This window comes from Kwoniella shivajii, chromosome 5 (genome assembly GCF_035658355.1).
Source record: "Kwoniella shivajii chromosome 5, complete sequence".
NCBI lineage: Eukaryota > Fungi > Basidiomycota > Tremellomycetes > Tremellales > Cryptococcaceae > Kwoniella > Kwoniella shivajii.
The window spans coordinates 1562711-1576472 of NC_085912.1; the positions used below are offsets into that span (position 1 = coordinate 1562711).

The following is a 13762-nucleotide window of genomic DNA, read 5'->3' on the forward strand; positions in this document are numbered from 1 at the left end:
TTCGGACAGAGGATGATACAATTTTGTCCTCTCTAACCTTCATTGAGATTGCGCTTCGACTTCACCAAACACTCATACCTTGAGCCTGACCTAAAGCCAACAGTTTACTCAGCATACCAACTTGTTCTTCTGTAACCCCACCGTATCCGGCCGTTTCCACCATTTTCTTGATTACGCCCATTAATTGTTGTGGTGTATCAACATGTAACTCGTTCATAGCTTGTTTCATCACTTTATGTTGGTCTTCTTCATCTCTGGGTGGTACAGGTACATCTTCAATAGGCAGGAAGAGATCTTCTTCTACATCTTCTGCTAGAAGTGCATGATCACCTGTTGTTTCCTTTGTCTGTCCCTGTCGGCGTTTGCCTTTTTTCACTTTCGGTAATGGATCTTCTTCATCGTCATCCGAATCTTCAGATTCAGAATCACGTTTAGGTGAAGATGGTGGTATGAAATCTAGATCGTCCGCGTCATTGTCATCTATCGTAAATATATCGTGGAATGGTAGGTCTGATCCCGGTGTGATCGAGTCGAGCGACATAGGTGTATCGTCTGTGAACGGTAAAAGGGTAGAAGGTCCTGGTAACGTGTCAATGGGTGTAGGTATGTCTGCTGGTAGTTCAAGTCCAGCACCGAGAATGACTTTTTGCAACGCTTCGACTCTAGTCCACCATCGTCAGCACCATGTTTCAATACTGGTCACGATGGAAGGATCTTGCTCACTCTAGTTCGAGTTTGCGACAATGTGCATGTAATTGGTCATAATTTTGCTCTCGATCCTTCAATCTGTCGGCAATAGTACCAAAGAATTCCTTTTTCTTCTTTCTAGACTCTTGAGCTAATAATCTCCTGTTAATCATGCAACCCCGTCACGACTAGCTAAAAGCAGATACTCACCGGCAACCCTGTTCCTCGCTCTTCTTCTCGCCAACAACTCTTCTCTAGGCATATTCTTTCTTCCTCCTTTTCCAGTTGGAGGTAAAGGCCATATAGGTAAACCTTCACCTTCTTCACCCCTAAATCTCTTCCCGCCAGGTGAATCACCACTTTCATCACCTGTACTTTCCATCAGAGAAGCACTTCTTTTCCTACTTCCATCACTGATTGGTTTACCGTTCGGTAAACCGTGTCCCAAGTTTCTTTGAGGGATGATCGTTTCAGCAGCTTGAGCCAAAGTCGTAGCTTCTATCCCAGTCCAATTAGGTAATAAATCATTATTTCTCCAGAATCTTGATCCACTCGACGAATCGTTATTAACAGCTTGTAACAACGCATCATAACTTGCAGCATCTGCAGTTTCATTGCTTGCAGTCACATTCTCTAGAGCATCTTTGATAGCTTGTAGTTGAGTTTGATCACCCGCAATCGAAGTAGAGGTGGGAGGTAGATTATGAGATATGTCTTGATTATGCGACTGATCGAAAAATTGCTGTAAAGGATTTGCAGGTGGTTGATATACGGGCGGTCTGGATATCCTACCTGATCTGGTTTGCTGTATAGGTGTATCGGGTGTATTATTTGGGATAGCTGATCCTGATAATAGTTGAGTATACAAACTAACATGGCGATGTTGTTTTTTAGCGTTGTATTCAGCTATCAGTTGGACCACGGCCGGATTGGACAGAAAGGAAGACATAGCATCTGCTACATCTGAAGAATCAGAGTTCTATCCAATATCTATACGTCAACATCGCAATTTCCAGAAGCCAAGTAGTCAAAGAAGCCTTCGGATACATACTTGTAATGCAGGATCTATCATATCCGATGTTATACCCCTATTAACTCTATTTTTACCTTGACCAGCAACGGAAGAAGCTGCCGCTACGAGGGCGTCGAGACCACCCATCGTCGGATCAGTCTTCTTCGACATGTTGTAGCTGGGTCACCTCGTTGATATTTGTAAGAAGAGTCGGAATTATGTCAACAAATAAAAGCAAGGTAGATGGGATGATGAGAAAGAAAAGTGATGACGCAGGATCGCGATGATGTGGAAGGAAATTAAACAGGTTTTAAAAGAGACCTACCTCACTCGGCGATATAACGGAGATATAACCTGTAGTGAACACTGTGGCAGGTGGCGATCGGCGGCGATCGCCACTGTCTGTCTGTTCCATTCCCCCGCTCTTTCGTGACCTGGTTGCACAAAAGAAACAGCAAATGACATATTGCTCTTCAGCTCATCACAAGTTGCTTGCTATACAGCACATTCACAGTCGCTTTGAATATGCCTCCTCGGCGTGCATCGAAGCAGTCAGCCTCAATCGCGTCAGGCTTCTCTGAAGGCTCGACTTCAACTTCCCAAGAGTTAGTTCCGAGCGATGTCGGACCTAAAATAACCGATGCTCTGTCATCCTGGACTTCGGGAGGCGAAGATATCCTCAAAAACTTGATATCGACTCAACTCGAATCAGCTGTAACTTCCGCATCAACCTTGAGTACAATACCCCTGTCGAATACCATTATTCAGATCCTAGCATCGCAATTAGATCCAAATGCTGTAGCGGAACTGTTCACCAAAAGTATCGAAGGATCAGACGAAGGTCATGTGGAGGTATTTGGCGAAGCTTTGGTGGATGTTGTAGAAGTTATGGAACAGGAGAGGGAAGATACTGTGGAAGAGCAGAAACCAAACGAAGATACCGAAATGACCGAATCCGAGGGGAAACCGAAATCACCTTCTGGTTTACCAGTTATCAAACTTCTCCTTGTACGTCCCCCCTTACCTACTCTTACAACTTCAAGTCAAAGCGCGGTACCAATACATCTAACCCATCATTGTAGGAGAAGGACAGACTTCCCCCTCACATTGCAAACCTTCTCTTGAATGCCGATCGTCTTGTCGACCTTGGTTTACATCCTTTCCCTCGTCAACCCCGAGCTCTGCAAAGCGCTCTAGTGAAGAAAAATACCACTCTCTTCTTCAAGCAAAGAAAGTACAATCTAATGCGAGAATGTTCAGAAGGATTTTCTGGACTTATCGTACTTCTTACAGGTCCAGACGCTCTACCTCACTCTGTCGAAGAGACTTTATCGGAAACAGATTTGGAAAGAAAGGAACGAGCAAACAGGGTTTGGTCGAAAATCATGGGATTGATAGGATACTTCAATTTATCTCCCCCAAGAGTACTAGACATCATCCTTGAGATTTTTAGTTGTCATGTGGCGGTACACTGGAGATTCTTTCTAGAACTTTTGAAATGCTCACCATGGGGTGCAGCTGCACTTGGAGCTAACGATAAAGGTAAAGGCAAGGCAGTCGTATCATGGCCAGAGGATGAACTGGAGAGTGTAGGAGATGCATTGCACCCTGGCGGCGATCGAGTCCTGGCTCAGGTATTAGGCTTCAAGTTTGGTTTCTATCAGGTATGTGCATAAACACCTATACGTTAGGAAAGCTCATATGCTGAATGGACGATTCGCAGAAGCCCGAAGGAGGTGAAACACCTATAGGTCTGACTTACATGGCCGCTCTTCTGCTCAAGCACAGTTTTGTCAGCTTAGCCGACCTCCTACCATTTGTGCGTCACCTCTATCTCACTATAACGAGATCATCGCTCATTTCTGGTTTATGCGATTTAGCTTTCACCTGATGATTCGCAGATGGAGGAAATTAGGAAAAAGTGGTATTCTTCTGTTAGCTCACGTTCTGGACCATCCAATGCCTTATCAAACACGGTTCTTCAAGATGATGAGGCGCCAGTAGCATCGACCGCTAACGATTCAGAGACTGGTGGACCACCTCCTAAACCTCCTCCCGAACAGCGGATACAGCTCGCCCAAGCTCTCTTGGCTATTGGTGATTTACCTTCGGCACTATATTTCCTCAGCAGATTCCCTTGGATAGCTCAAAGTTATATCGCTATTGCTGATCTCATACTGCGGACACTTTCACATGCCCTCGAGGATCTCTATAGATCGTATACACCGCCCACCACCGATGCGGATGACGAAGACCTTTTGATGGATGTGAAAGCGCCTACCGCATCTGACGAACTCAAGGAACGTTTCCCTACCCTTCATTCGCCTCCGCCACCCGAAACCAGCATACGGTCTTTCGAGTTTTTCTACCCTGATTGGAGAACAGGCGTGGAAGTCTGGACATCCGCAGAAGAAATACACTCAAAAGGGCTGAGGTGGCTTTCTCTTATTCGGGGACTAGGTGGAAGGGACTCTTCGATCATGGTGAAAATATGCCGAATCGGGGTTGCTCACTTCTCTGCTTTACGTCAGGAGAAAGAAGCCAGATATGATTCAGATAAAGCGATAAGGCAAACAGTCAGTGCAGAAGTGAGTAGAAAGGTGTCTTGAGCTCAAGCTTATGGAACACAGCCCACGGCACAAGAGATGAAGCCTTGGCTTGACATCATACGGATGTCACTACTTCCTTCATTATCCTGCTCCAACGCAACAGCAGCGTTCGATGTGGAACTGTGGTCTCTACTCAGCTTCTTTCCATACACCGTGCGGTACAGTCTATATGGAGAATGGCGAGACAGTACTTGCAATTTTAAGGGAAGGACTCCTTGCGTAGTCGCTTCGCATGCTGCTGCTGAATGCACCAAAGAAGTACAAAAAGCGCTGCGACGGGTAACGTCTTCTTCAACCAGTGGATCAGCATCAGCTGCTACACAAGCTGAAAGACATTCAGCTCGGTCGCTCGCAAAACTCAGTCATGGAAATCCACTCTTCCTCTGGACCACTGCTGTCACTCAAGTAAAGGCTTACCCTAATATCGGTCAAGCCATTGTGGACGCTGGAAGATACATGACTCAACTATCATTTGATGTAGCCACCTTTGTCATGCTCGACACACTATCCGATGACAGGGCACAACGTCTTAACGAGACCGGTACCGGGGTGGCCATGTGGCTTGAACGTAAGTAACACATCCAATGGTAGATACTGAGCTGACATCACGTTTGTCCTCAGGTTTATCCAAATTTGTTGGTGATTTCAATCGTCGCTATACCAATATGGATCTCGGCCCTGTTCTACAATATATCATCAACAGACTTATGCGAGGCCATTCAGGAGATTTAATCATACTTGAAAAGTTGATGAGTACTATGTCTGGAATTGAACCTGTTCCAAATGATGGTGTCTCTGAGAAACAACTACAAGCCTATGGTGCTGGTAAGGAAATGGTACGAGAGGCGTTCAACGCTACTCGTGTACAAATTGCTCCTCCACCCGAGCCTGGCAGTACGGATAAACCAAAAGAAGGACCTGTAGATAAAGTGAAAAATATCAAGAAATCATTACCTAGATTAGTGAATGCGCTGCGAGGGACCGGTCTAGCTCTTCCCATTTGGATCGCCCTTGCACAAACTAGGCAAGCTGTTGTCGATAAATTAGCGAACACACCGCTTAAAGCTATGAACCTGGTACAAGACACTGTAAGTTGCGAAACCATCTTCTTTGAGAGCAAGTCACAAACGTCAGCTAACATGTCAAATAGTGTCACACTGCATTCATCCAATTTGGTGATTTCCTTGCAGAGCAGCTATCTTCAGAAGAACAATTGAGCTCCACTCCCAATCTCCTGGAATTAGTGAATGATTTCAATCTTGAATACGGGATGGCTTTCCAAATCCTTCGACCTCGACTAAATGTTGAATTGGAACGAGCAAAAGCAGAATGGAATGCCGATGTACAGAAGCGATTGGACGCGGCCAGGAGAGCGAAAAGTGAACAGGTGAATTCGCCTATTAAGGGTACCAACGGTCTTCCCGACTCACCGAGTGTGGCAACTTTGGTAGAAGGAGAGGACGTCAACATGGAAGAAATAAAGACGGAGCATGTAAATGGTGATACAATATCCACTGAAACAACAAATACCCCAGCGCCGAAAGCTGGTGGGAAAGCGAAACCCTGGTGGCCTCTCGCTTTGACGGCAACGATGAAACAGGCTAAACAACTTCTCCCTGATGACGTAAATGAAGTCTTGAGGTGAGCTAATGTGGTGTCTTCAGGTGGAAACGGCTAACAATCTCTTTCATAGTGCTCCGTTCTTTGTTATCTTCTGGCATCTTACTATGTCCGATATTGCCTTTTCATCTGAAAGTTATGACGAAGCTATCAAAGCCATCAATCGAAATATCTCCGTTGTTTCTGGATGGCGAATAATGGCTAAAGATAAATCAGCTTTAGCTGATCAACAAGCCGAATTAACCAGGTTGAGAAATAGAGTTGCTATTTTGGACAAAGAGAAAGAAGCACATGGTAAAGAAGTGAAATCTAGCCGGAAAAGATTGAAGTCGGAATCTTCCAAATGGTTCGGCAAGTGTGAGTAACTTTGACAATCAGATAGCTACACTGCCGTCTCCATTACCTTCCAGCGCAATTGCTAACATAACGCTCTTGGATAGCAATTGTCGATCGAAATCAGACCAAATACCTTGCTTCTCAACTTCATCAATATTGTTTCTACCCTCGAGCGATCCTTACACCTTGTGATGCTGTCTTCGTAGCAAATTTCATCCGAACGGCGCATGACTTGGGTACAGTCGGATTTTCCACTCTATTCGTCTATAATACATTCTTCAACGACAATCTCGCTGGATGTATATTCTCTTGTACAGATAGTGAAGCTAGAAATCTAGGAAGATGTCTCGCGGCCATTTTATCCGATTTGGATGTTTGGCATCGAGATGAGAAGAAATATAAACGCGAAGCTCTTGGACTACCGGAAGATCCAGTTGAGGGGAAAACGTCAAAACCTCTTCCTGGAATGTTAGTCAAACCAAGAGGATCGGATGTATTCAGACCCATGTTGTGGAGAGAATTTAGAGGATATTATAAAACCTGTCATAACACTCTTACAAAGGTGAGCTTCAAGTCGCTAGTTTCCGGCACTCTGCAGTTTCGATCAATTGCATGCTGATCGATACATTTCCCGTGTCATTTAGGCTTTGGTATCATGCTGGTCTGAAGCTGAATTCATGCACAACAAAAATGCGATCATCGTCGCTTTGCAAGTTATCAAGTTCTTCCCTATCATGGATACCAATGGTAAGGATATCGAAGATGCTGTCAGGAAATTACAAAGTGGCGATAATGGAGAAATCACGAATGATCTGAAGATGCTGTGTCTTTCGTGAGTAGACGGTCCTTTCAATCGAATTGATGTCAATCAGCTGATAGTGAATACAGTTTCCTGACTAGTTTGAAGAAGAGACAGGAAATCAGACCATACTTACCGGAAGCGAAATTTTTCGTAGGTCATGCCATCTGCTAATCTCGTATCTTCATATCCTGACCAACTATCTTAGTCTCCACCTAATCAACGAAATGGTCAAGCCAAGAATGCGCCCACTGGTCCCCGATCAGGGGACAGTCCCGCTACTAATGGAGACGCCACACCGCAACCTAGTACAAATGGTGGATCCACTCCCGTACCTTCAGGTCCATCCACTTCCGACCCCAAAGCTACTCTGCGTCAACAGTTGGAAGAGAGTCGAGCGAAACAACTGGCTATCAAAGGAGAATCAAAGGGTACCCCTGAACCGGTGGCCCAAGCTTCGAAAGCTGCTACGCCAATCCCGTCTCGAGCGCCATCCCCGTCGCAAGAAATGAACAAACCTGCCTCCCCACCTGCTGGTCCGAGACAAACACGATCTTCTGCTGCTCCTACAGGTCCTTCAGGTGGCAATCGTTCTACTTCCGACAATCGGAATACACCAGCCCCAACAGGACCTTCCACCAGAGGACCGCCAGAGAGACCTGGGTCTAGCGCAACGGCAACCACATCCACTGCTGCTATGGGACCTCCGAGTGATCTCTCAGTAGATGAAGCTCGTGCAGCTGCTAGAGCCAGAAAATTTGGTATTATCAAACGACCCGCTCCCCCACCTTCCTCGGCTTCCCCTGGTCCCACTTCTGCACCTACTATGCCTTCCGCTCCCCCCATTCCAGATGATCCACCTCGAGCGAAATCACCTACACCAGTCCCATCAAGAAGGACTTCTCCCGCTCCTCGAACACACAGAAGCGGTAGTGTCGAATCTAAAGCCAGTGTTGGCTCAAGGAGGTCATCTAGGCGAGACAGAGATGACCGTGATAGGGACAGTAGGGATAAGAGAAGACGGGATGAAAGGGACAGGGATCGAGACAGAGATAGAGACAGGGATAAGACTCGCGAACCTTCGACTACGGGCGTGGAAGATGTCCGAGACCGCCGAAGACAGGAAGATCTACTACAAGCTAGGCATGATAGACTGGCCACTACAGCTGCTTCTGACGATCGACGCGGCGACTCCAGACGTGGATCAAGAGACACAACAAGTCACAGAAAGGATCTTGAGAAAGATAAAGAAGATAGAAAAGCCAAAGACATAAAGGAAAGAAGTGGTGCCAGTCACAGAGAAAGAGACCGAGATGAGAGAGGTGAAAAGAGGAAAAGAGATGAAGAACCCCGAAGAATTGACGAACCCCCAAATGCATCAAGAAGAGATAGGGATAGAAGACATGATGATCGAGATCGGGACGTCAGAGGCACAGATCGAGATCGTGAGAGGGATAGGGATAGGGATAGGGATAGAGATCGACGTGATAGAGATAGAGATGACCGTGATAGACGTGGAGGAAGGGATGAGAGGAATCCAAGGGATAATCGAGATAATAGAGATAGTAGGCCTTCAAGAGATATTCAACAAGACAATCGAAGAAGCCCTATACCAGATCGAAGACCAAATGATCCTGTACCTCCTAATGGTCGACCAAGCGGCGGTGGCGGAGTCGGTGGGGATCGAACGCCTAAAAGAGGAGATGACAACTCATCAAAGGAGTTACTCCCTCCTCTCGCTCAACTTCCACTTCAGACGAGAAATGATGAACAAGGTCAAGGCTCAAGACAAAGACCCGATGATAGGATTGTCGAACCACCCAGACAAACAAGATCATCTGTTCCTCCCTCCCAACAAAGTACTCAAGGAAGTCAAAGTCAAGGAGGAGGAGGAAATAATAATCGGTTAGCCCATGCTTTACCTCCTCGACCTGGGCAAAATAACCAATCTACCCCTTCGAATAATACCAGAGGTGGCGGAGGTGGTGGAGGTGGCGGAGGAAATGGAAATGGACCTAGTTTAGCCATGAGAATGGGTCCTGCACCTCCAGGTCCGGCTTCAGGAAGTGAAAGACGGAATTCACCCCCTAGTCAAAGTCAAAATTACAGATCTGAGAACAATTCAAGAGATGAAAGAACAGAAAACAGCGAGCCAAGAAAAAGACCTTTGGAGGGTAAGTTCAACTCAATTATTCATCATCCGAATAAAGGTACAAGGTATTGACGAAATCTTTGCAAAATCATAGATAATGGAACTCCTGCAAGGGAAGAATCCCCCGGAGCGTCAAAAAGGGTTAAAATCGATCGCGATCGAATAAGAGGTGGAAAAAGGGAAGGTTCCGGTCCAGGTGGACGGATCTTTGACGCTGCAATGGGCGGAGCAAGAGATAAGTGATCTGGGCGATGACAATCACTAGGCTAAGGGCATGGAAATCGAGGAGGAACATCAGAGAAAGAAAGGAACGCGATCAAGTCAAACACGTTGTCATCATCACAAAGTATCACATTTCGCAATGTCTTGATTCTTGCATGGATGCATTGTTTAACCAAATTCCCTTATTCTGTGCGACCATGCCCACGTTGACCAACGGGGGGGTGCAAGATCGGTATTTCTGACAGTGCAACGAGTGTCATTTAAGCTTTTGAACGCAGTTGCAATTCGCTAAGATGCATATTTTACATTTTCACATTATATCTATGATTATCTCCTACCACCATCCATACTATCACCCAAGGATTTCAGTGACAACACCTGAATGCCATTTCATCATTAGCATGTTCCCCTCCGCGGATCGCAGATGCAATCGATGGAAAAGAAATATCGACTCACCAGCAGCTATCGTTTCTCCATTTCTACGGACCAAGATTCTACCCATCTCTTTATTATCTTGAGATGTTTCTAATGGAATCGAAGGGATTCTACCTGAGCTTGAACCTGGATTTGATCTTAAAGTCAATTCAACAGTTGCTGTTGTACCTTTTTGCAACACCCTATCACAGCCGACATCAGTATCTATCGATAACTAAAAATGACATTTGTAAAACAGATAGTGATCAGTTGAACTCGAAAACTTACCTAGGGTTTTTCTTTGTTATTTGGCCTTTTTCGGTTATATTGATCAATTTACTTATGGTAGCCGGTAAATTCATCGAATGGTGGAACAACTCGACTGCCGTTCCAGCAATGATAGGTGATTGTAGATCGAAAACTAATATTTGAGTAATAAATTTGTTGACTAGTGGAACGGGTAATGATGTTGGACATAGCACTGTTCCGATTGATAAATGGATTGAATCTATTCCAGATAAATACAACGTCACGTTTTGTCCTGCTACTGCATACGAAGATGAGTCTTCATCCACTTCGATAGCTGAACCCGTCAACGCACACATTAGCAGAAAATTTCCCATACACAGTCAGGAGGAAGGGGCGAGCTAATACTTACTTCTCACTGTAGCGACTTCATCTCCTGGGACAGCTCGTAGTCTATCTCCAACTTGGACTACACCACTGCATAATCTGCCCGACACAGCTACACCGGACGCGATAGCCGTTTGACCCTTGAAAACATTCGACACTGGTATTCTCAATGGAGATTCGTAAGGTCTTGAGGGAACTTCGACCTTATCTACATACCAGAAACATCATCAGCTGATTACTACTCGGTGAATACCTGAGCTGACCCACCTAAAGCTGTTATCAAGGTAGGACCATCGTACCACGACTTCAAGTCCTCAGCATTATTTTCCAATACATTTGTACCTTCCATAGCTGCCAGAGGCATAAAAGTGGTTTTTGCAGCACTGAATCCAGCAGACACAAGGAATGGTTTGAGCGCTTCCACTATGTCATCATATCGATCTTGTGACCATGATACCTATAATCGGTTCATCATCAGTCATACTGGCTTTCCGAAAAAATGCGAGTAAAACTTACCACATCCATCTTATTCACACCTATTATGATTTCTTTAACACCCAAACTTCTCACTAACCAAGCATGTTCTCTTGTTTGACCACCCCGCTCAAATCCAGCTTCGAATTCTCCTGGAGATCCATCTACAACCATCAAAGCGACGTCCGCTTGAGCAGCTCCTGATATCATAGCAGGAATGAAATCTCGATGTCCAGGTGCGTCGAGTAGCGTGTAATTTCGGTGAGGTGTGGCGAAATGCGTTGTGGCGATATCGATCGTCACTCCTCTGATTTGCGGAAGATGCTCAGTATTGCTCTTCCCATGAAGAAGAAACATGACTCACCGATCACGTTCATCACCTAACGCATCTAGTCCCCAAGCAAAAGCAAAACTTCCTTTGCCGATCTTTTTACTTCCCCTTTCATTTGCGTTCTTTTCTTTCTCAGTCAATTCTCCAATATCGTACAACAGCCTTCCCATCAAAGTGGATTTACCAGCGTCGACATGACCTATACATATCTCATCAGTATCATAGTCGCGCTTGCAGGACCAAAATAGAACCTACCAACTACGATCAAACTGATATTCTTCTTGCCTGATTCTTCCTCTTCTTTTCTGACTTTAGCTATCAGTTCTTCAGTCTTCATACTTATAGCAGCTTTCTCTTTGTACTTTTCTTTCTCTCTTTCACGTTCAGCATCATCGACATCCTGATCCAAGTGCAACCCTGCCAGATCTTGCTGTGCAACTGTTAGTGGACTTTTAGTTCCTGCTTTGTGAGGTGTATTTGTACCAGAAGATCCAGCTTTACTACTTGTATTAGGGGAATTGGGTTGAGTCCTAGGTTGTAGTTTCGATTTCGGAGTAGTCGCAATGGGGGTTCGAGGTTTTCCTGGTAGAGAAGCTGATTTCTGTGAAACTGCTGCTTTCGCTTTTGCTGCTAGTGAGGTATCGACTCAAATGTTAGCAATCCCTCATCACTCGTATACTCAGTATCAACAGCAATGCAAAAGAACAATAACGAGAAGGTGGACATGTTATACGATGGTAGCATCTCAACCAAAAATGATATATTTCTATTTCGGCTTTGGTCCCGTTCCTTTTGCTTGTTTCTTGACTGCTGTAGCTAAATCGGCTGTTCCTGCTCTTCCCTGTCGTTTACGAAGTACGATTTCATCTGGACTCTCCGCGAAAGCTTGCTCGAATCGTTTAGTTAATTCTGATATATCAGTCGCAAGTGGTACGTGTAGATTGGTAATCCCGGTCTCGTCTTTACTTGAGTCAAATGATGATGTTGATGTGAGAATGGAGAAGAACGTCGAAGGCGCGGTGTTCCTGGTTTTGGGTGAAGGTGTGAAAGAGGGGAAAATATCATTGGCACTTTCCTGAGAGGGTATATCTGTAGGAGACGTTTGATCGACTTCCATGGTTATTGCATCGGATGGGGTGATATCCATCTTTGATGATGCTTCTTCTCTTGCAACTCTAGCAGCTGCCATTTTTTGGGCAAGCTTGGATAATGGTTTTGAAGCAGATTGCGAAGTGGATCTTTGCCCAACATCTGCAGGTATAGATGCGCTCGTAGCTTTTGAGGGCGTTTGAGGTGTGTCGGGTGCTGTGTTGGCTGCTTGAGCAGCCGCTTCTTTTCGTTTTTGAGCGAGCAAAGCGAGTTTTGACATTGGTTTTGTGCCGTCCTCAGCTGTTCCAGCTGATATTATTGGTATTGGTGGCTGCGAAGGCGATGGAGAGGAAGATGCTTGTTTTCGAGAAAGGGATAGACGTTGCAAGGCGGTTAGAGGGGGTTGAGGGGAATTGGTGGATAAGGATGTAGATTGCGGTAATAAGTTCTTAGGTCGACGACGCGGTTGTTCTTTCGGTGTCGGTTGTAGGGAGCAAGGAGGAGCTTCGCCTGATTTCCGACGAAGCTCAGCCGACTGGCGCTTGATCGAGTACAATGATAGCAAGGAATAAGAATAGCCAGAATTGAAATAATATGATCATTTTGGCTGAGATGCTCCATCAAGGAAAATGAAGAAGAGTTGGACAAAGAGGAGGAAAAAGACAAAAGAAGTATTCAAACAGGAAGGTAAGGAACCCATCTACTTACCTTTTTTCTCATGGTCCTGCTTCAGCCACCCTACCGCTTTTTCCACGTCAAACCAATAATGCCATAATGAATCGGCAATCGCATCGTCTGATATAGGTGGTTTGAAGTCTTTCAATGCGCTTCTTGCGATTGGCATAGCGCTGGCCATTTGAGCTAAGTATGGCATTAGGCACGTGAGCTTCTACCGCGATGAGTACGACAAGGACAGCTCACCTTGCTCTTCTTTAGAATATCCTTCTTCTTCCTCGTCTTCAATCATCTCCTCTGCAAGTTGTTTGGAAGGTCAGATCGGTCTCCTTCGGCCCCCCAAAAGGAGAGATAGTGCTCACCATCCAAGTCAAGGTTTCTGATGTCTCTGTGCCGTGACATTGTGCTAAGATGTGAACCGATTCAGAGGATAAACGTATGAGATCAGTGGTATGATGGATCAGAATGAACGATTTTGTGCGATTGTTTTTCCTCTCTTTCTCACTAGAGCATCGAGTGGACTTAGCAGTATTTCGATGATGACGTAAACTTGAGCAGCAGAAAGCGGAGTTTGTCTCAGCCTCCGCTGACCAGGGGCTGAATTTACACGTGTGCACGGCGTGTACAGCCATAGACGGCGACTTCCGCTTTCGGGATTAAACTTTAATATCTTTACGTATTCATGACGTGGACGCATTCGGCTGTGATT

The 13762-nt window shown here is 45.4% G+C and overlaps 4 protein-coding genes across 4 annotated transcripts; 1 reads left to right on the forward strand and 3 right to left on the reverse strand.

The window, feature by feature from the left end:
* Positions 1-61: 61 nt before the first annotated feature.
* On the reverse strand, positions 62-1870 carry IL334_004320 (uncharacterized protein; the record flags this gene model as incomplete). The annotated part of the gene is made up of 4 exons (XM_062936038.1): positions 62-662; positions 724-838; positions 898-1666; positions 1739-1870. The coding sequence occupies 4 exons, from the start codon at positions 1868-1870 to the stop codon at positions 62-64; spliced, it is 1617 nt and encodes a 538-aa protein (XP_062792089.1).
* Positions 1871-2224: 354 nt separating this feature from the next.
* IL334_004321 (uncharacterized protein) lies at positions 2225-9458 on the forward strand (the record flags this gene model as incomplete). Its single annotated transcript, XM_062936039.1, has 13 exons — positions 2225-2707; positions 2782-3363; positions 3423-3518; positions 3580-4287; positions 4330-4876; positions 4930-5396; positions 5459-5949; positions 6002-6285; positions 6369-6826; positions 6909-7096; positions 7153-7216; positions 7272-9237; positions 9310-9458. 13 exons carry the CDS (start codon positions 2225-2227, stop codon positions 9456-9458), a joined length of 6483 nt encoding a protein of 2160 aa, XP_062792090.1.
* Positions 9459-9789: 331 nt separating this feature from the next.
* IL334_004322 (uncharacterized protein) lies at positions 9790-12015 on the reverse strand (the record flags this gene model as incomplete). Its single annotated transcript, XM_062936040.1, has 9 exons — positions 9790-9815; positions 9894-10054; positions 10140-10434; positions 10510-10692; positions 10752-10941; positions 11001-11265; positions 11323-11488; positions 11545-11916; positions 11961-12015. 9 exons carry the CDS (start codon positions 12013-12015, stop codon positions 9790-9792), a joined length of 1713 nt encoding a protein of 570 aa, XP_062792091.1.
* Positions 12016-12055: 40 nt separating this feature from the next.
* Positions 12056-13455, reverse strand: IL334_004323 (uncharacterized protein; the record flags this gene model as incomplete). The annotated part of the gene is made up of 4 exons (XM_062936041.1): positions 12056-12888; positions 13087-13239; positions 13300-13350; positions 13416-13455. The coding sequence occupies 4 exons, from the start codon at positions 13453-13455 to the stop codon at positions 12056-12058; spliced, it is 1077 nt and encodes a 358-aa protein (XP_062792092.1).
* Between the last annotated feature and the right edge of the window lie 307 nt (positions 13456-13762).